Source organism: Acipenser ruthenus, chromosome 4, assembly GCF_902713425.1.
Source record: "Acipenser ruthenus chromosome 4, fAciRut3.2 maternal haplotype, whole genome shotgun sequence".
Classification (NCBI taxonomy): domain Eukaryota; kingdom Metazoa; phylum Chordata; class Actinopteri; order Acipenseriformes; family Acipenseridae; genus Acipenser; species Acipenser ruthenus.
This window is the reverse complement of record NC_081192.1, coordinates 38,622,809-38,649,725: the sequence shown is the minus strand read 5'-3', so window position 1 is coordinate 38,649,725 and position 26,917 is coordinate 38,622,809. Positions and strand designations below refer to the sequence as shown.

At 35.1% G+C, this 26,917-nt stretch overlaps 1 protein-coding gene across 3 annotated transcripts in view; it reads right to left on the bottom strand.

Moving 5' to 3' along the window:
- Window positions 1–26,917, bottom strand: part of LOC117400199 (transcription initiation factor TFIID subunit 2) — a 41,268-nt gene that overhangs the window by 7,079 nt on the left and 7,272 nt on the right. For 2 of the 3 annotated variants that reach the window (XM_059022346.1, XM_059022347.1), the window contains exons 9-24: window positions 23,809–23,922; window positions 22,756–22,855; window positions 22,582–22,667; window positions 21,655–21,790; window positions 20,473–20,627; window positions 20,031–20,145; window positions 19,829–19,938; window positions 19,170–19,235; window positions 18,865–18,954; window positions 18,007–18,259; window positions 13,497–13,637; window positions 12,016–12,126; window positions 11,363–11,556; window positions 7,855–7,994; window positions 2,834–2,903; window positions 2,477–2,586 (exon numbers count right to left, since the gene is read on the bottom strand). In XM_059022346.1, the coding sequence (XP_058878329.1) occupies window positions 2,477–2,586; window positions 2,834–2,903; window positions 7,855–7,994; window positions 11,363–11,556; window positions 12,016–12,126; window positions 13,497–13,637; window positions 18,007–18,259; window positions 18,865–18,954; window positions 19,170–19,235; window positions 19,829–19,938; window positions 20,031–20,145; window positions 20,473–20,627; window positions 21,655–21,790; window positions 22,582–22,667; window positions 22,756–22,855; window positions 23,809–23,922 (1,991 nt within the window). The remainder of the gene's footprint in view (window positions 1–2,476; window positions 2,587–2,833; window positions 2,904–7,854; window positions 7,995–11,362; window positions 11,557–12,015; window positions 12,127–13,496; window positions 13,638–18,006; window positions 18,260–18,864; window positions 18,955–19,169; window positions 19,236–19,828; window positions 19,939–20,030; window positions 20,146–20,472; window positions 20,628–21,654; window positions 21,791–22,581; window positions 22,668–22,755; window positions 22,856–23,808; window positions 23,923–26,917) is intronic. The other variant, XM_033999759.3, reaches the window with a different exon arrangement.

The following is a 26,917-nucleotide window of genomic DNA, read 5'->3' as shown; positions in this document are numbered from 1 at the left end:
AAAACCTAAAACAAGGCTGCTCTCATCCACACTACTACTATGCAAAAACCATGGATAAAAATAAATGTTTCAATGTAGCCTACATTTAGTTACTTTAAGAGAAGGACCTAGATTTGTAGTCAGAATATATACATAAATCAGTTATGTTGTTTGAGCAAATGTGCACAAAATGTAATTTGTTTTTCCATTCCGAGAACTTAGTAAAGATGTAAAGTAGTAAAAATATAACCAACATAATGCTTTGGGGAAAAAACATCTGCCAGTCTGCTCTCATTTATATTTTTCACCAGTTTCCAGATTTGTTGCTGTTGTTTTCTTATTTATGAAACTAAGTTTCTTAAAATTATGTACAACAAACCCACATGCTATGTCACCAATCTAAATATTTCTTAATAACCAACTACCATAATTTTCAGATATAGTTGCACACCGGTGCAGAACACGTTCCGATGCATTCCACACACTTTGTCATTCCTGTAATGAGTTTGTTGCATTACACTCACCTATGGATAACGTGCACTGTTTTTGTCGTTCCAGTATCAGTTCTTAACATTACTTCACATAGCAACAAGCAGTAATACAGTAGGCTACTAACTGCCTTAGCGCAAGAAAAAGCAGATCAAGTTGAAAGTCTGAAACACACTATGGGGCACTTTGTTTTTTACAGATTTTATTCAATAAATATGTTTGAAAAATATTTAGTATAAAATAAACTCCCTTTTAAAATGAATAGTGGAGCTAGATTTAAGTTTAATGCCACACCTCCCTCTCTTCATCATCTCCCTCCCTCCACGGCTTCAGATAACTGTAAATGAGACTTCTGGTTAACGGATAATTGTTTCAATTTTGTATTTAATAATTTAATGAAAAATACAAATCTGGTTAAGTGAAGCTTTATACTGACCATTTTGTTATTGCATTTGAAACCAAGTAAAATATCATCGATATATTTGGAAAGGGTCAATAAAATTGCTATGGTACTACTAACAGTATTTGATATGTTGCCGAACTCAAAACACCTATAGCGGTTGTAGTGCTTCAGTAAAATATGTACTGAATACCTAGTGTACAAGACCGTGTAAGAGAAGTGCTATGGTAGAATATGACTACTGTTCTACATAACATATTTTTAAACTACATGTTAATGTTTTATTCCCCTTATATAGGATTACCTGTAAAATAATAACATTTTCAATCAAATAAACAAGTAGATGGTGATGTCACCAGTAAATTATGCAAATTAGTACCATTGAAAGTTCAAACCTTCCTTCGATAATGTGTTCCAAACCTTCAAAGGTCAAAATCTACCCTTCATTGCAGCTGTACAGCAATTAGTCACATCTGCACAGCTCTGTATATTCAAAACGGATATAATCAAACATTTAAAAAATAAATAAACTTTGACAATGTGAAATATAGTTGATGTATTTTATGTTACTTTAAAAAAATATGCGTCACACCAAATGTTACAGATAACACTATGTAGCTTCCAACATTTGCAAACCAATTTTCTATCTTTAATTTACAATACCGTGTCGTCATTATTATACTTAAAAGTCTGTGTAACAATAAGAAAAACTGGAGATGACTAGGGTCCAAGTCCAGTTACTCCCAGATTTATTTTGGGACAAAGTCCCAGCAAGTTTGTAACCAAAGACACCCCAAAATATAAAGAACCACCATTAGTCTTCTAGTGTCCCACAATTCACTACATAAGTTAACTAATTAAAAGAAATGTTTTTGACAAAAAAAAAAAAAAAAAAAAAACTGGTTGTAGACATCAGAAAAAGCTGTGTTTTTTTTTTCTTCTTCCTAGAAGCGGTCAGCAAGATGTACTACTAAATACATATTTAGTACTATTGCATTGCAAGTACATTTCTTACTACGTCATTTAACAAACCTTACATAATCGTTACATTGCATTTTATTTGCAGCTACACAAATTATATACTGTGAAATATACTTTAGTTGATGCATTTTAATTTTAATCTTAGTAAACCACATCTTTCTAGTGTTACTGCTATGATGCATGGAACATCAATTGTAATATGGTACTATTAGCATAACATCTCACAAAAATACATTTCTTTATTGTCATTAGTTGCAGTAGTTCTTATATGGTCTCATTGATAAAATACTGTGTTCTGTGAGATCTAGTGGCGTCCTCCTGCTTTCACCTCAGCTCTGCCCTGCAACACACACGCAGGCACGGAACTGTACACGTGACGAGACGCGTGCCTGTGCTCCTGTGTTTGTTGCGCAAATTTGAAGAACAAATCTTAGATAACATGCTTTGATGCATTCTGCGCACCGCTCTTCATTACCATCAATAATATGCAGATGGTTGCCTGATCATTCATACATTTAAGCCATTTGACCACATTTTCATTAACTTAAAATGTTAACTTTAAAATTGCAAGTTGTTTAAGGACATAGCTGGATATTCATATATCATTTACAGTTGTAGCAAATTTACCTGAATTCATCAGTTTCCATAGCTGGTCAACAAGGGCCTCGTTGCAAAGAGAAGACTCAGACATCTTCGTAAATGGTGGATTTTTTGCCAACATACTCAAGATCTTATGTCTGAAATGAATACAAAGCAAGTAACAGTTTGACATAATCATTAGAAGCATTCGTTAATATGCTACTATAATTTAGTCTTTGCAGAAGTGCAAATGCCAGCATTTGAAGAACTGACACAGAAATATTAAATTCATGCAGGTATTACAGTTTAAAATGTGTTATTATGAGATCTATAGAACCTTGGAGGAAAGGAAAATTCTCATCCTTCTACATTTTCTATAAAAGATAAAGCATTTGAATTACTAACCTGATGTAATGTACAGGATCATTCTGCACCATATTAAGCAACCACTGAAGTTCCTCAGAACTCCTGTCAACTAGCAATAAACAGAACATAAAAAAACATTACATGTTTGCTCTTAAACATAAAGGATTCTTTGAGGGGCTTCTAATCTGCACAAGACCCATGAATTTGATAGATGAAGTTTATATTAGCAGAGCAGTTAAAACACTGAATTTACAGCTGCTCCTGTGATTTTGCTCCATAAAGTTGAATGAAAGCTGCTGAATAAAGTTATGTTAACATATTGAATTACATAGTGTAGTTTTCCATATACTCTTCAAAATCTAACATGAAATACTGTACTAGCCCAGGCACGGATTATTATATACACTTTTTTTTTTTTTTTTTAATCATGCAGATAATACAGCAGCTGTGTGCGAGGTGAAAACTTGTTGGCGGGTTCGAGTTGTAGTTCCCGCTGTGGAGAACTTTAAAACATGGATCCGGGAACAAGTGGATGGGAGCGGACTGAAGGACTAAACACTATACTGATTTGCACCCCTTTCATGTGACCTCCTATGTATGGTTGCGTGTTTTGCAGAAATTTATTGCAGGCTTTCTTGCTAAACTGCTTCCCAATCATAAGCAAATGTTTGAATGTAGATGTTACTGGCTGCTATTTGGCTGTACTTTCGTTACAACACTGCTAAGTTTAAGGGTCTGTTGGTTGCTTGTTAATTGTTGGCAGAATTAATAGTAGTTCTGGTGTTGGGTACCAGTATTTATTTATTTATTTTTTTTAGAAATTACTGTAGCTAGAGAAAGAAAGAAATGCAGTCATTTAAATCTTCCTAAATCTCTCATATTAAATATGTTGAAAAAAAATGAGCTCCCCTCGAGTTAAGTTTGACATCAATTATGTTGATGCCGTTTCCAGAAATGTAATGAAAGCAGGACTTCATTTCCCACTTTCTCAGAGCTTAGTGTTCTGGCACAGAGAGCAGAATGTGCATAGTTTGCAATATTGAAAAAGCAAGTTTTTAAGTGAGACCAAAAAATTAATTATGATTTATGAATTTAAAAACCTCATAGGTTCTGAAGCATTTGGTCTCCTTTAAGAGCATTTAGAGCATTGGGGGATTCTGGTTGAGAAGAATGGTTGGTTGTCCTTTGATCTTTATGGAATTTAGCTTTTGTGGATTCTATTGTCATTCTTTTTTGTTTGTTCTTTTAGACTGAAAAGACATTCTTCTAGTGGCTTTTAGTGTTTGTTTCTCATTGTTAAAATTGTCAAAACTTTAATAAATGAAAAAAAGGTGTGTGTACCATAACATGAAGCCTTTATACAGTAGTCTCCGTGTACAGGAACACCTCCTTAGAGAACACTTCGCCTAAGGGAACACCCTTGTGGTGAAACGGATTTTTCCCATTGTAAATGCTCCGGCTAAAGGAACAGGAACTTCACTTAAAAGAACACCTTCTTGGCACCGACAGCGATTTGTACACAACGGATACAGTATTGTTTTGTAACCTGGTAACTCACAATCATTAAACTTACATTAAAATGGTTTATTCAGTCTTTTCAAAAGTGATTTGTCATCACGAGAGTGTCTTGAGGCACTGATTGGTTTATTAAATCTTTCCAGAACCGCCGTCATATCATTGACTCGTTTATTTTGTATTCTGATTTTCACAAGTGCACCTCATTGCTACAAAATGGCATGTAAACAAATGGCAAAATGCGCAGTTGTTTCTCTTGCTACAAAAAGTTGGAAATTGTTTGAACTCTTGAAAATAACCTGAATCAGTTGTTGAACAATTTGGTGTTTCTCGTTCTGGGGAGTTGTTCACCATTCTGTTAAATAATGTGCTCTGTTAATGTAGTTTGACAGTTTATTAAAGTTAGTTTGTCTGTTACTTTATTATTATAGTTTATTAACATACACTTGCCTATTGATTTTCTATTACTTACTCAGTTAATTTCATATGTTGATGCACGTGCGTCATGACAAGTAATACATATGTATTTATTTATTGACTGATTCATATTGTGTCTGGTGGCTAACTCAGTGTTAGAGAACACATTGCTTGCTTCCCGAGGGGTGTTCTCTTAGTTGGTGTACTTTATTGGGATCCCCATCATTTTCACTGCGACTTTCAGTTATTTTTAGTTGAGAGTCCTGGACCGTCAGTGGGAACATTTTTGGAGAGCCTTGTATTATGGCTTCCGTTAGACTTTTGCAACATCATTTTTGTAGTTTCTTTGATTACATGATGTTAAATAAATGATCTAAACTATGTTCCCATTGTTTTTTTTTTTGTATTGTTTTAATGAATGTCTCAATCCTAAAATTCTAGTTGAGGCAAAACTTTTGGCCATAGCTGTACTGGCGCAAGTATAGACACAGCAAGTTAAAGAAGAACTGGAGATTAGCACTAACATAGTGTCTATAAACCATGGCTTTCTGAAAAACAAAAGTACAAATCATGTTTTGGCAACATTAGAAAGGAAGAAAGAGTAATCTGAACATATAGCAACACATTCTGGCCTTTCTCCAACCCCCTAAAGCAAATCCCACCAACTTTTGGATTACACTCAATAAGCAATACTTTGGACTTGTTCAAACCACTACTTTAGACTGAGGACACTTCTTGAAAACTAACCTTTGGCTTTAGCTGTAATGCAGACATATTGTTCTACATATTAAAGAGTAAGTATCTTCAAATAACTTTGTTCAAATATTGAGGTATTAACGATTTTTTCATATGACCCAGGAAAGCGCTTTCAGCTATTCTGAAAAGTCCAACTCTGAAATCCAATTTGCCGGAACTACTAGTTTCTCTTGGAGTACCTTGTTCTGGCAAGTGATAAAATACACTATGTTATTGGCTACCAGTAGCATTCTTACAGTTTGATCTCTTTGCGACATCAATGTGTTTTCTTCAAAAATCGAACCTCTACAATTGTTATTGCAGGTTTATATGTGTAATACCTACCCAATTAATTATCATTAATGCACCACTTGAAGTACTAAACAAAAAATATGAAAACTGTCAAATAATTTAATGCTAATAATGCAGAAAAAATAATAATCACATTTGCTGCTTGTTATTTGATGTGTCATAAAAGCAACTGTAAGGATAGTGGTTACACATTAAAAACAATATATATTCCTGAAGATACCATACAATTTGCTGTTGTCGTTATACTTGTTATATAGGCTATAGGATTGTTTGGGATTTTTTTTTTTTTTTTTCTTTAAATGGCTGAGAGCTGGGAGTTTCCAAACTGCTCAAATTTGTTTATTTACTTAAAGCTTAGAGAAATTAATGAAAAGAAAAAGTGATAGCTTTCATAAATACTGTATAATATATAAACAAAAGGCAGAAATCAGTACCTAAAAAACTGATTTCCTTAAGGTACAAGGCAAATTAAAGTAATGTAAATGTTCAGTAAAGGTGATAAAATAAACTTCTCCAGCAAATCAATGTGTGTGTGTGTGTCAGTAATGGGGTTCTTGGTATTTGCAGGCAATAATCTGCTTCCATCAAGGGTCTGGTAACGTTTTTTCTTTGCAGCTTTAAACACCGATATAACTGTTCATAACCCTAAAATAATAATATGGACAGAACAGATCAAGACTAGGCAATCCACCAAATCAGACACAGCAGCACAGCACGAGCCAATAGTAACTGAAGATGGCTCTAGACAGAGAGCGAAGTACACGCAACAGATATTTTTACAGACCAACTGAATAAGCTCCAGAATCTTGTAACTCCTAATAAAACTATACTATCAGTGAAAATAGATAATTGACTGGCTTAGTCAGTCACACACAGCAAAGGTATTCGTGAAAAAGTGAACTTCTGCGTGAAGTGATTTATTAATTAGAAAACAAATTCCAATGTGTGAAATCAGTTTACCTAGAGAAATTAATACTTCTAGACTGCTGTCAGTCATTAAAATAAACACAGCAAAGAAGAAAAAAGGTGGCGAGAGGTTTGAAGTCCAAATTGACCCTATTTTATATGGGCTAAAGTTATTTACAGATGCATGCAAATGTGTACTGAGATATAGACAGAAAAGGTATTCAATTCTGAAATGAGGTAGCTTAAGAAACATTACAACAAGAGCCTGTCTTACTGTACACTGCTGAAATCAAAAGTGGTGACAGACTGTAATGTCATGGCAGGTGTTAGGCCATTTGCATCTAAAGTCTGTTAGTGAGAACTCCTGCACTTGAACATTCTAGGGGGTCAATTAGTTCAATTAGTGGTTTAACTCTGGGGGAGGCGAAGCAAATGCAAAACAAATTCAGATTCCCACTGCTCATTGCTTTCCTGATAAGAAATGACAAAAAATTGATAATGCAGATTCCAAACTCATTCTGGGCTATTGATTGGTTTTCTTTAGAAAAACTCATATCGTCATATCATTAGTCTTTAACGTAGCGACTAATAAACTTTTTCAGCACCTAACCAATACCTACACTGATCCTAAAAATTAAGCACATTCAGAGTTATGTATAGTAGGGTTTTACATCCCCAAATCCTTAACTGAAACAATGCCTACCACTCATCTAAAATTATTTAAATGGTTGGATTTGGGGTATTATTACAATACAGAATTTCTCTGAATACCCCTTAATTGTTTGGAGCAGGGCATAGGTAATCTATATAAAATTTACTCAGTTGATAGATTTAAATATATTTCTGGTTCCTTTGATATGGTTTTAAATTACAATCATCCACCAGTAATGAAGTGGTCATTTTATATACTCACAGACATTAATAAAACTGAAGTTAATAAAGCAAGCCTTGTTGTAATTAACTATATATATTTGTCTTTCTTTCTTTTAAATATCCTTTTTTATATATCTAAATAATAATAAACTATTAATAATACCATACCTAAAGGCAGGTTGTAATTCCGTGATGGGGTTCTGGGAATATGATAAACCATGATAAGCTATTTTTGCAAAGCATACCCATACTTTTCCTACATCAACACTATATAAAAGTGAGCTGTAAACTATTAAGCATACCTTGTGTGTAATCAACAACTGCTTCCAAGGCAGCAAGACGAACATCCACAAAGTGGCCATATTCAGCATAGGATTTAAAAAGAGATGGATCACTGGGAATGTGGCCATTCTTCTGCAAGATTCGGATAGCTCTCAGGCAACTGGACAGCAAGCAGGTTTACAGAAACAAATAAATAACAGGATTTAAAATGATCATAATTAAACACATATTCAGTGGCTCACAAAAAGTTAAATGATTTTAGTTTTGTGACAAACAACAGTAACTATCAAGTTCACCTTCCCCAATAAAACAAATATTTTTTAATGAGTAGATTTGTTCACTAAATCTTAAAATTGAAAAGTTGATTACTGTACATACCAAGATAATAAAGTGTTTAAATGTTTAAACGTTAGTCAAGTGTTCAATGTTTAGAATTGTGCCTAAAAGTTTAGTTGTCAAATAAATGGAGGCCAAACATAGGTGTAAGCCTGTGTATTGTGTAGGCTAATCATATTTTAACCACTTGACTGCCATTCAATGTACCAGGTACGTCTTGTCTGAGTAATGCAAAAAAAATAGGATTTTCACTCTTTTAAAATGCAATTATTTCCCTTCAATTAACCTTGACTATTTTAACTTTTAAAAGGGACTGGTAATTGTTCAAGAGTCTCCCCTCAATTCAATTGCGGTTATTCTCTCCAGTCAGTTCAACCCTAGTATTGCACAGCTTCCGTCCGTGTAGGTAGGGAATGTGAAAGGAAACAATCTTCTCTGATCAGTGGAAAAATGATTTTGAGGGAATGAGATGGATTAAAATACAGTATACAGAACAAAATGCCACCACCTAGCATACGAAATAAAACCACACATATTCAATCGATAATTGTTTAGTTTGTGAAAAAGTTAATTCCTTAGTGAATTCCTCTTCAGTCATTGGTTTTGGCTCTCTCATTGTTCATTGGTTGTCGCATCTAAAAAAATGTCATCCCTAAACAAAGGAATGTTTTTTGTACATTGCTCTGTACTTGGATTTTGGACTGCACAGACTGTAATGCTGAAATGTTGGATTTTTTTATTATTATTATTTCGAATCCGCTAAAAATTAAGAACGTCTTTTCGTATAACACAGGTAGGGCTTCTGTTCTTCGGGTTTAATTAATTGTATTTTTCGGTGCTTATTTTGAGCTATTTTCGAGTTTTATGTAAATTGTTTTTTTCGGGGCTTTCGTTTTTTATATTCTGTATGAAATTAGTGTTTTTGGTTACTTTCCAAAATTCTTCAGTGTGTGTTTTTCTTTTTGTCAAAATATGTATAGTAATGACAGTACTTGCACACTTAAGTTTGACCTCCTTTCCTTTGCTGTCTTCCACAACAAAATCCTTATGTCTCGGGCACTTTCTTCTGGGGTTTTTGTGTGTAGGCATTTTTGTACATTTCGACACAATTCTGTTTTAAATCCTCTGTATCTTAACTGTAATACAGCTTTAAATGCCGCCAACAAGCCTCCATCCTGATTGTAATCTCGTTTTAAATCTCGCAAGCAGAGTCTCCAATAGAAATATGCAGTCACTCAGTAGTTTGGGTGGGTTTAAAGTATTCAGAACGAATCAATGATAGATACAAGCCAGGAAGGCGGGACATTGCCCAGCAGCATTGGGAAATGTATTTATTATTATTTTTGTAGTATGTTTTTATTTATTTTTAATGGGAAAAGGGTAACGTGAACCTGAATAAATTAACCATTTCCACAGTTTTTCTGGTGTTTATTGGCTATCCACCAATTACATTTTTTTGTATCAGGGGTGTTTTATCTGGTTTTATTGGTTAAAACTGAAAATCAGAAGCCCTAAACAAAGGTTACTATAAAGCAGACATAGCTTGAACTTGCAATTTAATTTTTTTCAGTTTTTTTTCCACATTGACTTGGAATTGTTCTTTGTTTGGATTTTGTACCAAGCAGCCTGGAATGTTAATTTATTTTTTTTTATATATAAAGTGCAATCGACGAAAATATGGACATTGTATTCCAACAGATTTCTTGTCAGTGGACTTCGCATTCCCCAATCTTCCCAATACTAGGCGGATGGCTTTTCACTTGAAATTGTTTTGTTTAATTTTGGACCGAATGGCCGTTTACTTTTAGTTTTGTTTGTATATTGGAACTACTGCACTAAGGTAAGGACCTCCGAGACACACTTCAAACAGGCATCGCTTTTTAACAATTTAATGTAAAGGATGCGTGAATACGTGAATTTGAATACAATATGTTATTTAGTAGTGCCTGACCATACACAATTAACTGTACAAGGAGGCAAACATTATATTTATTACTTAATATATTACGTGATTGTGTGTTAGACTGGTATTTCAAAATAGGACTTGTGGCAATGTTTGAGAGGTTTATGTAGACTATTATGTAGAGGAGAGTATAGTTTAACGTTGGATTCGAGTACTCGAAAATTGTAATGCTTGAATACTCGAGCAATATATTTCTTGGAAATCCCACCTCTAGTAGGTACTCTCGTAAAAAGGAAAAAAAAGTTTAGATAAAATCCATGTGCTTTTATTCAATAGACGTACTAGTGGCATGATATTTATCCATATCGGCTCATACTAGTACATACAGCCTTGCTTTGTTTACACTACAAACCCACAACCCATAATACTAAAACTGGTGGCAGTCGAGGGGTTAAAAGTTCCAGTAATTTATAAAAAGTGATGGAGGCCTTCTTGTGATGGCTTTTCTGGTTTACATTACCAGTGTGTTGAAGTTTTAACGTTTAAACACTTGAAATGAAATTTTGGATAATTAAACAGAAACATGCTTAATATTAGTCTAATAATAATAATAATAATAATAATAATAATAAATAATAAAAGTTTTTCACTGAAACATATTCAAAAAGTGATAAAGATGGTCCTGTTGAGTTTCTACTTCCATTCCAGATTGAATCAGAATCTTTTTTTACTAGCTACTGTGCTACAACAGCAAAACTGTTTTTACACAATGTACAGGCTTTTAAGGTTATGTTTAGGTTCCTATGAGTTGCACCATTGAAATAGCAAATACTGAGTAGTACACAATGTGACTAACATTTGTATTCATTGTTATTTCAGGTTTTATTGCCTCATCTCCGGTTCTAACCTAGTTAAACATGAAGACTATATGATCTTTGACCATACTACGCAATCTGCCTACAAACAGTAAACTGATATATAGCACAACTCATTTTGCAATGTGAACAAAAACAGTTTGAATATAGGATAAACCTACAGCAACTCAATTTCAAGAGTAATCATGTTCCACGTGTGCTGGTTTGGGGGAAAAACTGTGAGGGCAAGATTAATTTAGTCACGTCCAAATTTTGACAAATTTAGTCTGGACATTCCCTACCCTATTGGTTGAGTTTGTGCCACCTGCTGAACTACCAAAACCACATCCTACAGCAACTACCCAGGCACTAACCAGACCCACAAGTTATGAGTTATGCGTTCAAGTCAGGCTAACATCAGGAAAAGGACATTACCTAACAGTGATGGTGTTCCTGTAGCTTGGCAGCAGCTTCTCCATGTTTAAAAACCTGGTAATCTCCTCTAGAATAAGCCGGACGTCAGCATTTAAATTGTCCACAGTGCGCACTTCGTTGTTTATACTGACGGCAGGTGTCACGGAATTGGCAAGGGCATCAATCAGTTCAGCACGATAGTAATTATCTGAAAACTAAGGATAGAGGGAAATTAGTGCAATTACTTTATATGGTCATTACTATTTTGTTTGCTTTGTTTTTTTTAATACATGATCATGGTGTGCAATTCTGAAATCCACTGTAGAATTTATTTTACAATGGGTAACACTGTAGGGCATTTCTATTTGTGTTGATTGTTAAGACTTCAGAAGAAGAAATTATTCTTGCACTTCAGTGTCCCAGACTGAAATTCCAAAAAAGTCTCATTTCAAGAAATAGTATTTGCCTGGGTGTAATGCTTGAAATTGAAACAAAAAGACATAAAAACAAGACTGCTTGACCTGTATGTTTTTGTGGATGTTTAAAGCTTATAGTTAAATAAATAAATTTAGGCAAGCTAAGGTCCAGACCCAATTTCTAAAACTAATGCAATAATGTGGATTGTGTTGCCTTCAGGGCCATGCTGAGCAAATATAACATGAAGCTGCCCCTACCTTGTTCTTCCTGTTGTCATTGTACTTGATTAGATCTAAAATAAAGTTCAACACATCCTTTGGGCAGAGGTTGTGCACATCTCTAAGCAAGGCCATAGCCACTGGCATAGTCTGAGAAGGAAACAAATCTAAATTAGATGCTGCATAATATACAATTGGAAATACAACAGAAAAAAAGGTGAATTATCGATGATTAAAGTGGCAAATGCATTTTGTTATTGAGGGGAAAACAAACAAGCACACTCCATGCACTACCCTTAATAGTAAAAATAATAAAGTTTAATTAAAGATTAGTTTTAGACATGCTGAAGTGTGGTTCTGTTAACACTCCCTAATACCTGGATTTGAAACAGAATTAGTATCAAACGAATTGAACTAAGACAACCTGAAATGGTGGTCTGCACTTTGAGGGGATCTGAGTAACTCCAAATTGACAAAAAAAAAAAAACCCACATTTGACTTCAAAGTGAAAGTTTGTGGTGTGAAACAACCCATATTGGAAAATATTTGTTTAGTTTGCAAGTAAATACTAATCTGAACCCTTTCAAACAAACTATTATTGAATGTTTCCAAAGACATTTTGTGTAATACGTTAAAGTGTTACCATCATTTTACAAATATGACATCCACCCTTTTATTATTTGTTTATTTAGCAGACGCCTTTATCCAAGGCGACTTACAGAGACTAGGGTGTGTGAACTATGCATCAGCTGCAGAGTCACTTACAATTACGTCTCACCCGAAAGACGGAGCACAAGGAGGTTAAGTGACTTACTCAGGGTCACACAATGAGTCAGTGGCTGAGGTGGGATTTGAACCAGGGACCTTCTGGTTACAAGCCCGTTTCTTTAACCACTGGACCACACAGCCTCCCTTTGGGTGTTACATCCGAGGTACGCAGTATACCTTATATACTATAGTGTAGACCAGTGGTGTGCTAACTTTTTCAGCTCTGTTCACTGCAGTTTCACTGACACTTGCCACGTCAAACAATTTCTCCGGTTCTACAAGTCCTAGAGTGATCGTTAACGGCTCATTTGAAAAGGTAAGAACTTGGACTAATTATCTGTCATTTAATGTACTTATTTAAAATGTTCTATCCTTATAAAAAAAAAAAAAAACATTTTTACAGAACTGCCCCTTTAGTCACTTTGTGCACCTGGTGTAGATTATGGTGCTTTTTCACAACCTAGGCTGCTAGGTTATGCACATGTTAAATCGGAAAAATGACAGCTCCAGTGTTTAAATCCGACTTTTTGAAAGATAAATATTCTACAACTTGCGTCCCTAAACTAATTTTTAAACTGGAGTAAAGGGTTTGGATAATGCCTTTTGTCATTTATTTCAGCAGAAAATCTCTGACATCTGTAAACTCTATTAAACCTTGTAAACACTTTTGGTTAAGTATGTATAAAAGTTCAATACATGTATTAAACACAAGTCATGTTTTTCTAATACAATACAAATATAAAAATGTAAACCTTTTGCAGAAAGTAGCTTTGAAAGGTCATAAAGTTGTTGGTCTTAACAATGTTTGGGCAACTCTTGCAGCAAAACATCCGAGTGAAGAGTGACTTCATAGCTGGGGGGCCAGTCCAAGTGCTCACCATTGAGTTTGCAATCTGAAAAAACAAACAGTAATGAATGTTACTTAGGTAGCAAGGAAGAATAATACTGGTATGCTTTGCTGTTAACAAAACATGCGTCAAAAGAACTTTCATCCTTTAAAATTTTTCTTTAGGAAAATGGTTAACATGGCCATTGCATCTAGAATTTTAGGATTGAGAAATAATTTAAAAAAAAAAATCTAAATTATGTTAATTTACCTTTTATTTATCATGTAATAAAAGAAACTACAAAATGACATGCAAAAGTCTACCGGAAGCCATAATATTCGTACAGTATGTTAGATTTCACAAAGTCACAGTTTTAAATTTTTGCCATTTTTTTCACCGACTCATATTTACTCAATGCTGCTTGCATATTAATATTATATTTACTGATTTAAGAGTAGTACTAATTCTTATAGAAAAGAAATTATAGACAATTACTGAATGCTTTCTCTTACATGTAACTGATATTCCCACTGAAGCTGAGACATTAACTAAGTATTGCTTACCTATTTTCAAAATTGAACAAAATTCATATAAGATATAACGGTGATGAGTGGTTTACTGCTCAATTGTTCATGTCTGCAACATTTAACTCAAAGGAAGAAATGTTAGGGATGTGCTTTTTTTTGGTACATTTTTATTAATGTTTAAATGCTATGCAGGTGTCAGTGTTTAAACCATACCTACATACACACACTCTTTATATTACATTCTGATGTATACTGACAGCCCTGGTTAGTATTTTCCACACAAAGAACCCATAATTAATCAAAAAAAAATTTAACATAGCAAAGACTGAACTACAGTAAAAAAATATATATATAAATAAATAAAAATAAAAAACACCTACACACCAAAGTATATATTGAAATTAGTGCTGTCACTTGATTCAAATTTTTTGATCAGTTAATTTATGAGCATTTGTTGATTAACCGGTAGATTCATCCCTGCACATTTTTAATAAAGGTAACGATCTTATAGCGGCTGTCCTGTATGTAATACTAAAAAATCAATAGAATAAAAAAATACCAAGGGGAATTTGGTCTTTTTAAAGGCATTTGTTTTATTATTTTTCTTAGTAAACGTCTCTCTTTGTATTTGTACTGTGCTATTGAGATGTACCTGGCCCTGTGGGCACAAAGAGAATAAAGTAAACTTTTTTTATTTTTTTATTATATTATATTATATTCAAAGGACAAAACAAACCAATAATAATAATTTAAAAACACAGCATACATGTTACAGAATCTATCAAATACACAGATTCCAATACATTGCTATATTAACTCTACTGTTCAGGGATCGGTGCCACAAGCAGAAAATCCACTTGTTATTTATTTATTTATTTTTTTTAATATCCCCTTCTGTTGACAGATTACATACAGATTATATATATAACTTTCTTTCTTAACCCGTGATGTTAATCAATAAAAACTTTCTTCGTAAAGTTTAGCATAAAAAATCAAATCCAGAGAATCCAGGTCTAAGTGACAACACACAAAACATGGTACATAAATGCTATAAGCCCTAGCCTACTGCAATCTGATACCAGTTACAAGGTGGTGAAAGCTGGATGATTTATTTTGAATATTGCCAGGTATGTTAAACCTCTCAAAACCTGCATGTATCTGTGTTCATATTTTTGATGTATTTATGCTTTTAAACAACATTCTCAATAGAAATAAGTGAAATATGTAATTCTGTATGGGGTATTACATGTAGGTATTACAAATATTATGATTTGTATTATACTATATTTAACTACAGGTATTGATCAAAGAGAATTACTTTTTCGTTTACAATTTACTAATTTTGTTTTATTTTTTTATTAAACCTTTACGCCATCTTCAAACTCACTAAGGTTGAACTGAATAACGAGGCCACTCACCAGATATTTTGGCAGACACCTGGCAGATGGTGTAAAAACTAGGGGCAAAGCAAGTCTGATTGCATATTAGACGCCATATTAGATCAGAGGTTTACGTCAAGGTCACCAACAGATCTACCATGAAATATTTATATAACCCTGGAAATATGAAGCCACTGTCTTGATTGGTCTCTGAAATATGATGCTTTGAGACTCTTAATGACAACAGCTGTGTAAAAATACTGCTACAGAAGGTTTTTTTTTTTTTTCTAGTATTATAACCACATTCGAACCTGACCAAGGGAATCATAGAATATAGTTATATACCGATCATGAAGCCAGTTTAATGTTTTATAAGATATTGGCAGTAGTAATCCACGTTTGCTTTTATTTTCTTTGCAGTAATTTACTGTAGCAGTCCTTAACTTTATGTTCCAAAGCTAACCCAGTGTGCCAGTCACAGCTGTTAGTAAACCTCCCTCTAACTGTCTAATTGCCATTGGCAGGTCATGGGCAGGAAATGGGCCATTTAAAACAGCTTGGGGTTCTGCTAGGGTTAAAGTAATTAAGGTATAAAAAACCTATTGATTTTCAGTCGTCCTAGGAGTCAACCTTTATACTTGAGCTCTGATGGAAACAGGATGTAGTTTGATGCAAGCTGCTAAATACACTGATGCCAACCATATAGTAATAACAAAAAAGTCAAACGCTTATTGTGCTTATTGATTATAGAGGTTTGTACAAAAATACTTAAAACAAGGTAATTGGATTCTGGCTGTGCTGCCAAGAATACTGCAGTTTCAAATTCTTAATTAATGCTGGCATCCATCCACCTATTATAAGAAGTTGCTACAGGTCCAGCAGGAAATTTGACAATTCATATAACATTTGGTAGTCTACTTTTTTGCTTATGCTTTGCAAGTAAAACGAAACAAAAAAGGTAATACACACACACACATATATAAAGGGTCAGCTACAATCTATCAAAAACTGACAGAAATCCAAGGTTACGCGATTTGACCTGGTTGAGGTCAAAGGTCACAGATTCACATAACATTATCTTGTATTTCACATCGATTTTGATATAATGAATATATAGTCCTATTTGAGAGTTTTAAAACAACACTAACACCAGCTTTCTATGTCAATTATGGAGGATGTTATGACCATGTAAAGGCAGGGTGCGTGTCCAAATCAGGTCCACTCCGTCCTAAAATTTATACTGTAACCACTTCTCCCACAGGCAAACATGCATGGACATTTTTATCCAAATAAAAGGAAGTCGAGGTGTTTGGTGATTGATTTCATATTTCATTTCATATGGAATGACCCAGGAGTGGACATATATGTATTTGTAGGAAAGATATTCCATTTGTGTTGATATAGTGTCCTTAGGGGACAATATAGCCAACTTCTTTTGCTTCAGGCACCGTCAGACATTAAATCACCCTTGCCTCAACTTACGGTAGTAATCTAAGGAGTATGTCATATCTGATCAAATGATTTGTAAACATGAAGTAAAATGGAAACGTGAAAAAAAGACTGCATCACTGATATATCCAAATGTTACAAATAATGTGGCACTGAAGTGATTAATGTTCCCTGGACACCACCTGGAAATTAACTTTGAGAGAATGGCATAATACAACGAAGTACAACCTATAAAGACCCTATGTCAAAGCAGGTGGTCTGTATTATTGATATGGCCAGAACTTAAAGCAATGTGGCTATGAAAGAGTTAATTTGTACTCGACACTGGTAATGTAACTCATGTATTACAATAAAAAAATACAGCTGTGTACCAAACTTTAAGACAGTAACTCAACCTGTACTGTCTCTAGTCAGTTACAACCTCAATATGGCAGCCATGTTAGGTCAGAGGTCAATTTCATGGTCAGCAACACATTTAGCAGAAAGGGTTTATATAACCTTGCAAGTATGATGTCACTACCTCAAATGGTTTCTGAGATAAGGCTCTGACACTTTGGTGGCAGCAGCTTTTCAAAATAACTGTCAGAAAATGTAACTTGATCTAGAGAATGACAGAATACACGTGTGTACTGAGTATGAAGTCAATATCTATAAGCGTTAGGTCTTTATCAAATGAAAACCAAAAATTACATGACCCCAATGTAGCAGCCATCTTAGTTCACGGGTAAAAGTGAAGGGCGCTGTTATATTTTGCCAGTAGTTTCCACAACACTGAAAATGTAAAGTTTCCAGCTTAAACAATTCATTGGTAGCAGAAGGAGGTGTGGCAACGGCGTTTTGACAAACTCATACAAGCCCCCCCCCCCCCCCCCCACCCCCCACCCCTTTACGTAATGCTTAATTATAGGCAACAATTAAATGTATGCAGCCCCACACAAGTTTCAACAAAAGAGTAACAACAGGATTACAGGCATGGACTTTAATAATATACTTTAAAAGATAAAAAAAACTATATAATAAGTATCTTGTAAACAAGTACTTTAACATGAATTCAAATTTCATTTTTATATAATATCTCACCTTGGCAAGGCAGAAGCATGCCTCCATTCTGACCTTGTAGAAGCACTGCTCTTGTTCAAGAATGTCTGTGAGTGCCAAACGAGATGCTGGTGTGGGGAACTTCTCCAGAGCAGTTATGGATTCTTCCTGTGCCACTACATCTCTCTCGTAGCGTAACTGGTACTGCCACATGAAGTCTGCCTGTTCAAACTCTACTTTCCTTAATATTGACATGTCTGGGTCAATCCTTATCCACAACAAAGGGGAATCAGCACTGAAATTTAAGAAAAGCACAGTTGAGAAAAGAAAAATCCCAACTCCAGTTTGACAGTTCAGTTGGTTGGTCTGTTAATGCAGGAAAAGCTCAATTATTGTGAATTCCAGCAAACACCAAAGAGCATTAACTTTGTGTCAATTGTACATGCAATTTAGAGAACTTGAAGTTTCTTATAAGTAGAGGCTAAATCGTAAGCGCACTACAGCCGTCCTATAAAAAGCACGACACATAGGAAGCATTTCATTACTTCCTCCACATACATTTAACCACACTTTCATTAGCACCTGTTTTACAGTAAAACTAAAGCATATACAGTCATGGAAGTAACTAAAGTCTACAAAAAGATTTTAACTTTTTTTTTCTTTCAAAACAGACACTTTTTATCCTTTCCAAAATAAGAAAGATTGCTTTCCCTAGTTTATTTAACCTTACCTCATCTCCAAAGTCAACAGCAAGAAACAGTCAAAATTGGCACTCTAAATTGAAAAGGGTTGCCGATCTCATCTAATTATCTTGTTGACGGCACTATCAGCAGTATTAGTACGTTTTGCTTAAATGAGGCCTGCGATTGAAGAAGCACAGGGATTGAACTGCATTCTCACCATAAGAAAGCTGCTCCCTCTAGGTCAGAGTTGAGGCAAAATACTGAGACAGAAGGTCTGACCCTGTACTTGCCTGTGCTGCAATTTGTTCTGTGGAAAAACATAATTCTTAAGTATTAAGCTTACTACTGTTGATAACTTGATAAACTCTATATAGTTTACACAATCCAGGAGGACCGAACTAGACCTGCCCTGAGACAAACTTAAACTGACCGCGATCAAAACAAATAACTCTACTGCCTACCAAGAGGAAAGAGGGATAGGAAATTGTCAGTTTTGGGCTTTAATTAAATGGAAACTCTTACTCCATTGCAGACAGATCCATGTCCACTTCTTCTCCATTCATCAGTGGGATTTTCTTTTTCTTATTTCTAAAAAAAAAAAAAGGAATCCGAGTCACTGTATGTGATAAAATAAGCATACTTCATCATTTTATTTGTCAGTAATTTGTTAGCATATGGTCTGTATTATTAATTTGGCCCGAGGTAAGTATGACCATCACAATTAAACTTGACTTAGGGTACCACAAAATACATATGTGTACCGAGTATAAGGCTAGTATCTCAAATCATTAGGTCTTTACTATCCGGAAATCAAAAAGTCACATGAAGTTTAATGTTATACTGTGGCGGTCATCTTACAGGTCAAAGTAACTATATGGTACTTAAATTGTTATCAAGGCTCAAGAAAGAAGCTAACCAAGGCATAAATCAAGACTGGGGTTTGAATTCTGTATCTATTCTTGTTAAACCACGTACAAACACAAAAACAGGACATTTGTAACAGGTTCAAGCTACAATTGCTATTAAAATGGGAGCCTTCAATGTTACCCTGCATGTCAATTGATATCATCAACCAATGAAGCTACAACTGTTGTTATTCACTGGCATAATCTCCAATAACTGGAATTTCTAAAAGCATGCATTTAAAATGCAAGAATTGTATATTTTGTATTTTTTTTTACCGTCTGCTCTTTGAGTGGCATGGGATATCATGTTTGAGGCTGTTTTCTTCAATCTGTAAAGTATGGTTGAATGATCCGTCCAACTCCTGCACTGTCACTTTGATGGGACCCTGAAAGAGACAAAGAATACATTTATAAAGATTATCTTGAATTAGTACAGCCATAAGAACAACTTTCGGTAGTATTGTAAATTGCCCCTTACCACATATTTTTGGGTGCCTGGTGAGGTGTAATCCTGTTTTATTTCTAATTCCAGGACGTTCCTTTTCCTGTTGAAGGCAAAACTGCCAAAGAACTTTACCACTGAGTTCTGGTCTCTGCAATAGTCAATTAAGGTTACTGTGACACAAGAAGTCTTTAAAGCTATTATATTATATAAATATGTATAGGATATGCAAATTATGCTAAGTTTTTATTTAATTATTATTATTATTATTAGTAGTAGTATTAGTATTAATTATTTATTTCTTAGAAATATTTAGATGTAAATACAAGTGATTACCATGGTTACATGGGACAAGTACATGTAACAGTAAACATCTAGCATTGTTTAGGTTATTCAGTCTAGCAGCCTGACCGAAGTATTACTTTGATTGATTAGTCAGTGCATTTACTTCCTACATGCACTAGGTTTGAAAGGATACACCCATTGTTTAATTAAGGGGCCGATGTCCTTCCCAGAGACATTGGAGATCGATTTCAGGAAGCCAGATGTTGACACAAGCATCTGACTCCACATGTGAGACTGGTACTTCTGAGACGATGCTGTGCTAGCCAGACTCAAAAGTTTGTTAAACACCTTTAAAAAGACAAAAACATGTTTATTGTTAACTACTTCTAAAGACCTTGATACACTAGAAATGTTTAACCCTTTGCGGTCCATTGTCGGACCTGGTCCGACATTGCAATTATTCCTATCAGGTCCATTGACATTTGCAGAGCTTTTTTGAGATGTTATAGTAATAAAATAATGACTTGGATTGCATTATTGAGGAGTTTGGTGATAAAATGAGTGATCAGTTATCGATCGGTATGTACCACTATTATTATTATTTATTTATTAGCATCTGTGAAAGCGATAGCGAACGAAAGGGTGGGGCGGGGCTGGAGATGCCTAGTGAGTGCTTTGTTGATATGCAGGGCCTTTTAAATCTGTTTGACTGTGAAAAAAAAATACTTTTAAACAGCGCGTCTAAAATTAACTGCGCGTGTGAAAGTAAATTGGACCTGACGCGCCTGACGCGCACTTAATAAATGGACTGCAAAGGGTTAAGGGATGATTGCTGTCATCAACTTAAGTTGTCTTTGGACTTCACTTGAGACAAGATAGCTGTTTACGTGTTTTCGAAGTATTTATTGGTTTTTCTCTGTCGTTGACTGGTAAAAAACATAACAAAAACATTGAAATCATCCATCCATCCATTATCATTTACCGCTTACTCCTTTACAGGGTTGTGAGGAGCTGGAGCCTAACCCGGCATACACAGGGCGCAAGGCGAGACTACACCCTGGACGGGACGCCAGTCCATCGCAGGGCACCACACACACACACAGGGCAATTTAGAGTGACTAATCAACCTGGACAGCATGTCTTTGGACTGTGGGAGTACCCGGAGAAAACCCACACAAACACAGGGAGAACATGCAAACTCCATAGACAGTACCCGAGGCCGGATTCGAACCTAGGACCCTGGTGCTGTGAGGCAGCAGCGCTAACCATGACGCCACCGTGCTGCCCACATTGAAATCATGTTAATCAAAATTGGTTTGCCATAATAATGTAACTATAAAATAGGCAGAAATTCAGGGGGAATGGATTGGCTCACCTGTAGCATGAACTCCATGCTGATTCTGTTTTCTATCAGTCTCATCACAAGGTGGGCTTTACACTGGAACATCTTGTAGTATTCCCAGCACAGTGTGTGCGGGTGTCTTATTGAAAAATGTAGGTTTGGCATGGGACTGAAAAATGAAAAACAATGTTCTGCATCTCACAAACCACATACTGTAAAACTGGAATCATTATCTGAAAAGGATTTTAACATATTTTATACAGAATTCACCAAAAACACATGCCACTTGTTTTTCAGTTTTTTCAGTAGAATTGTATTAACTATTTTAAAACATTTAAAAACAAATGCTAAAATGTACTATGGTCTAATATTTGAACACTTTGTCAATATTTTTTTAATTGAATGAGAGCTCCCTGCATACATAACTTCACTTTTTCTTTAAATGTTATGCATCATTTTATATGTTTTTACCAAATACATTTTTGTATACAGTATAACATTTTATTAACACTATATGCTCTCATAAGAACATATGTCGTCTTGAAAAATATTGAGAAGTTTGACACTGCTAACATTGGTCATTGTTGTATATTCTTTCAACTGAACCAAAACATAAAAAAATATTTGCAAGTAACCTAGTATAAATCAAAACTCTTGTATTAAATTTTAAGAGAGGACAAACAGAGCTCTTGTAATGTGTAGAGCATACACTGTTTACTTCACAACCATATAAGCTAGCTAACTGACATAGCACAATAGTCTAAAAACACAAATAAAAGGAAGTTTAGAGTATTAAATCTAAACATAACTATGAATTTGAAGTTACATTTTTACCAAATTCAAAATGTGGTTGTCTTTGGTAACATAACTTGGGTTTTAATTTAAAATGAATATTTAAATAGATTTTTTTGGTTAGATGAACATTTAGGAGGTGAAATATTCTGACAGTATAAGCCTTACTTGTCCTTTTCCTTGCCTCCAGCAAATATTGGGTGCAGTAAAACCCCTCCCGTCTTCAACTCATAGTCCACTATTTTGTCCAATTCCTTTAAAATTGGTCAAAGCAAAGTTGTTAAGTTTTTTCAATCCCAATACAACCAAACAACACCATAAAATTAGATATTAGACTTTTACCTCTTTGATCCAGTGTCTGTACTCATTTACTCCAAATGTCTTTTTCAAATACAGTCCATAAATGTATCCAGATATCCCTTTCAGAACCCATTCATCAGCCCTATGACAAGCAGGGAATATTAAGGCCATAAAAGCATTAGTGATAAAAGCATCACCAGCGATGAAAATACAGGAGAAATAAAATGCAAATTAATTATCTTCATTGTTATATAATTGCAATAATACCCTTCATATTGGGAATTACTAGAGATTTTGGACTTTGTCTCTTTACAATTCTTAATTGTGATAAAGAGCACTCCACTGCTTAATTCACTTTCATGGATATAATACTGTACACATTTTAGAACCAAGATATTAATTTAATTTGTCACAGGTGTTTTTTACACTGTGACCTTAAAGGCTCTGGCCCTTACAACAGTATTGTACGGGGGGGGGGGGGGGGGGGGTCTTTGAACTTTGTAATTAAATCTAAGAGCCCACTGCACTCCATATTACAAAGGAAACTATATTTTCCGTCCAACTGGAGCTTTATGGTAATCAGTAAAATTGTATTTCAAACTTCTACATCTGATTTAAGTTTTGAAGCAAGCGTACACAATGCATCTATTGTTTTGAATTAGCAAACATCTGGATACGTTTCTTTCACAATTACAGCAATCTTTGAAAATAATTTCCCCACAAGGCCTTGGACTTTACTGAATATATCAATGTCATATGCTGATGCTTAACCAATAATACAACATCTTGGTTATACTTCTTATTATATCGCCAAACTACTGCAAATCACTTGTTATGTTTTAATAGGACTCTGATGCAGATTTCTCTGATCTTAATAGCTTGCACACGCACATTTGTTTCAATAACTGTATTATTAAATTACAAATTCATGTAAAATTCCCATGTTTCATGTTATGCTTTTGCAAACTTTCTCTTACTTTACATCCCTTAAGGATATAAGCTTATAAGCTTAGTTCTAAACTCAAAGTCTTTTTTTCCCCCCTCTCATCTGAAGTCTTGTTTAAGCTGATTTAGCCTGCATCTCAAATTACTCACCAGGACATTCGGGATATAAAGCAGCCAAAGAACTGCTGTGCCAGGGCTTGAGCTAAACACCGTCTGGTCAGGGGGGTCTGATCTATAATCATGGCACTGTGCAGAAGATTTGTACTGCGAGCAGGGAAATACGAAAACAAGCATTAGGTTTCAAAAGTTTAAAAACAGGGTCAGCATCATTAAAACTGAAATGGCAAAAACAAATTTACAAGGGGTGAAAACACACAACCTTGTGTCCTCAAACTGGAGTTCTTTGTCACATTCAGTTTTCTGTGACAGCGAGCATAAACACAAATAAACTAAATTAAACCTTTCAAATTCTCAAAGAACACTTGTCATTAAGAAAAAATATATGACTCTTTTCCAAAAACACTGACCAATATTGCCAGGAGAAACCTTATACCCAAAGTCCAGATGGCTTTGCAAAGCTATCAACAAGACCAGTGTTTGATGGCTTTTTACTGGTGATATCAACTGTTTTTGTTAATCATGTCAGTATGTATGTATGTCCCTGAACTGCTATACAACTTATGCAATTTGTAAGAACGCAATAACATTTTTCTGCACTGCAGGATTTTAAATTTTTTATCATTTTCAATACGTTGAAAATAAAAAGCAAAATTATACATTTTTGGACTACTACTTTAGAGTGCCTGCTTATTTTACTTTAAGGGTACTCGCCTATGCTGCTCTCAACAATGAAACATGTATATTTTTTTCCCTACCCCAGCTCACATAAATCCGGCACTTAATAAAGAAACGCATACAAAAGACATTATGGAAAAACATTACAAAGAAACAAAATGAATAAACTTGAATAAAATACATTTAAAATAATACAATTATACACTGGAGCATACAGGTATTTTACTGTAAAGTTTATGAAACCCAAACAAAAAAAGAATACCATAGTGTACACAGCATTATGTACTGATACAGTGAATACAGCAGCACTAAAATACAAATATATATATATATATATATATATATATATATATATATATATATATATATATATATATATACACACTGATGCACAAAAGAAAAACACAACACTAAGGTCTAATGGATTTAATCAAATATTTTAAACACAGATATCAAACAAAACCACAGAAAACGTGAACAAAAATACAGATCAAAGAATCATGATATGATTTCAGTATGAAACGTGACACACTGTCAAAATGAAAACATTACAAAGTTAGTATCAGGTATGATCTCCGTGAGCATTAACATAATCCTGGCAGCGTTGACGCATAGACCTGATAAGCCTCTGGATAGACTGCTGTGGGATGTTCCACCACGCCTCCTGTGCAGCTGCAGCCAGCTGGCGAAGGTTGGCTGGTCGCGGTTGTCTCCTGTGGATGGCACTGGAGATTTGGTCCCACAGATGTTCCATTGGACTCCGGTCAGAAAAAAAAGCTGGCCACGGCAAGACCTCGATATTGTTTTCTTGAAGTCGTGCAATTGTAATCCTAGCACTGTGTGGTCTTGCATTGTCCTGCTGGAAAATTGACACTTATGGATTGCCTTGCAGGAACGGAAAAACTGTTGCCTCAAGGACTTTTGTCAATGTATCACTGAGCAGTAAAGTTGCCCTCAATCTGTACCAAAGGTGTTTTGTGTTAAAGGAGATTACTCCCCACATCACACTTCCACCGCCCCACCGGTTGGCTTGAACAACTCAACAGTCAGCATAATGCTCACCACGATGTCTCCACACACTATCTTCCGTCAGGTCTGTCAAAGGCAAAACGGCATTCATGGGTGAATAAAACCCTCCACCACTCTCTCTGCCGCCACCTCAGATGTTCTCTGGCCCACAGAAGACGGTGATTTCATCTCTCAGCTGTCAACATGTTACCCCTGAACAGCCTCCGAACACGCAAATCATTTTCATGCAGATGGCGAGCTACAGTCATTCTGCTGATTTGTGGGTTATTTCTTCCTGGAATTTCTCATGCTGTAGCTACTGCATTCTGAAAATGATTATGCAGATAGATCAGTCGGATGTGACAGTCCTGGGCCAGTGTGATGACTCTCTGCCTTGCAGGACGTGGCCTGTCCCTCACAGAGCTGGTTTCCTGGTTTCTCTGGACTAGTCTGCTGATTGTTGAAGCAGAACATCTCATTCTCCGGGCAACTTCTCTCACAGACAGGCTGCCTTCAATCATGCCGATAGCAACCAGGCGATCTTCATTACTCAAGGGGGGCATGGTCGTATCCTTCGCTGTTTTTGCATTAATTAAAATCATGTCTTTTCGAATGGCTATTTATACAGATTCTTAATCAACGAAAATACCAAACGCTGAGCACCTGGCGTTTTTACGAAATCACATGACTCACTATTTAAAAATTTTAGTTGTAATGCTGGAGCTGTATGATTATTATTTATGTTTCTTAAATGCATTTCTGTTTTGGTTGTATGCACGGTATTTTAGCTAATAAGAGACGCTGGGGAGAGCCACGGGATCAGCTCATCTTCCTCACTGAAGCCCTGCCTGGATCAGGAGACCGCAAGTGTTTAGTTGTCTTACTGGTTGAAAAGAAAGAAACGCACTGTCTATTAAAGAGTTCAGCCTTGCGACTCTTAGAAACTGCTGTAAGAAAAGAAAGGGAAAATAAAACGACGGTGTTCAATTGACATTTCTCCCTTGTTATTATTTTCCTGTCCACGCTACCCTGGTATGTGGCCTCTCCTAGTCAAACACTAATCTGCGAGCTCAACAGCTTTCAGTTTAAAGTTGTAGGACTTCTTCGCCATCCTGATCAAGCTGTATCCGTAGAAATAAACTTCTATATATGCCTTCCTCAAATACATAAAAAAATGCAATAAAAATGGTGCCTTTCGAAAACGAATTACCTTTAGCAAAGTAATACAGTATAACCAACTCCCAACTTCTAAAAATTGACATTACGCTGAAGATGAAGATTATTATTATTATTATTGTCATTTCTAGCTGATAGACCAGTTACTATTAGGGCTTACTTAAAAAAAAGAAATTATATATATATATATATATATATATATATATATATATATATATATATATATATATATAATTATTTTAGGCCACATCAATGTAATTTTATAATTATTTTAGTATCC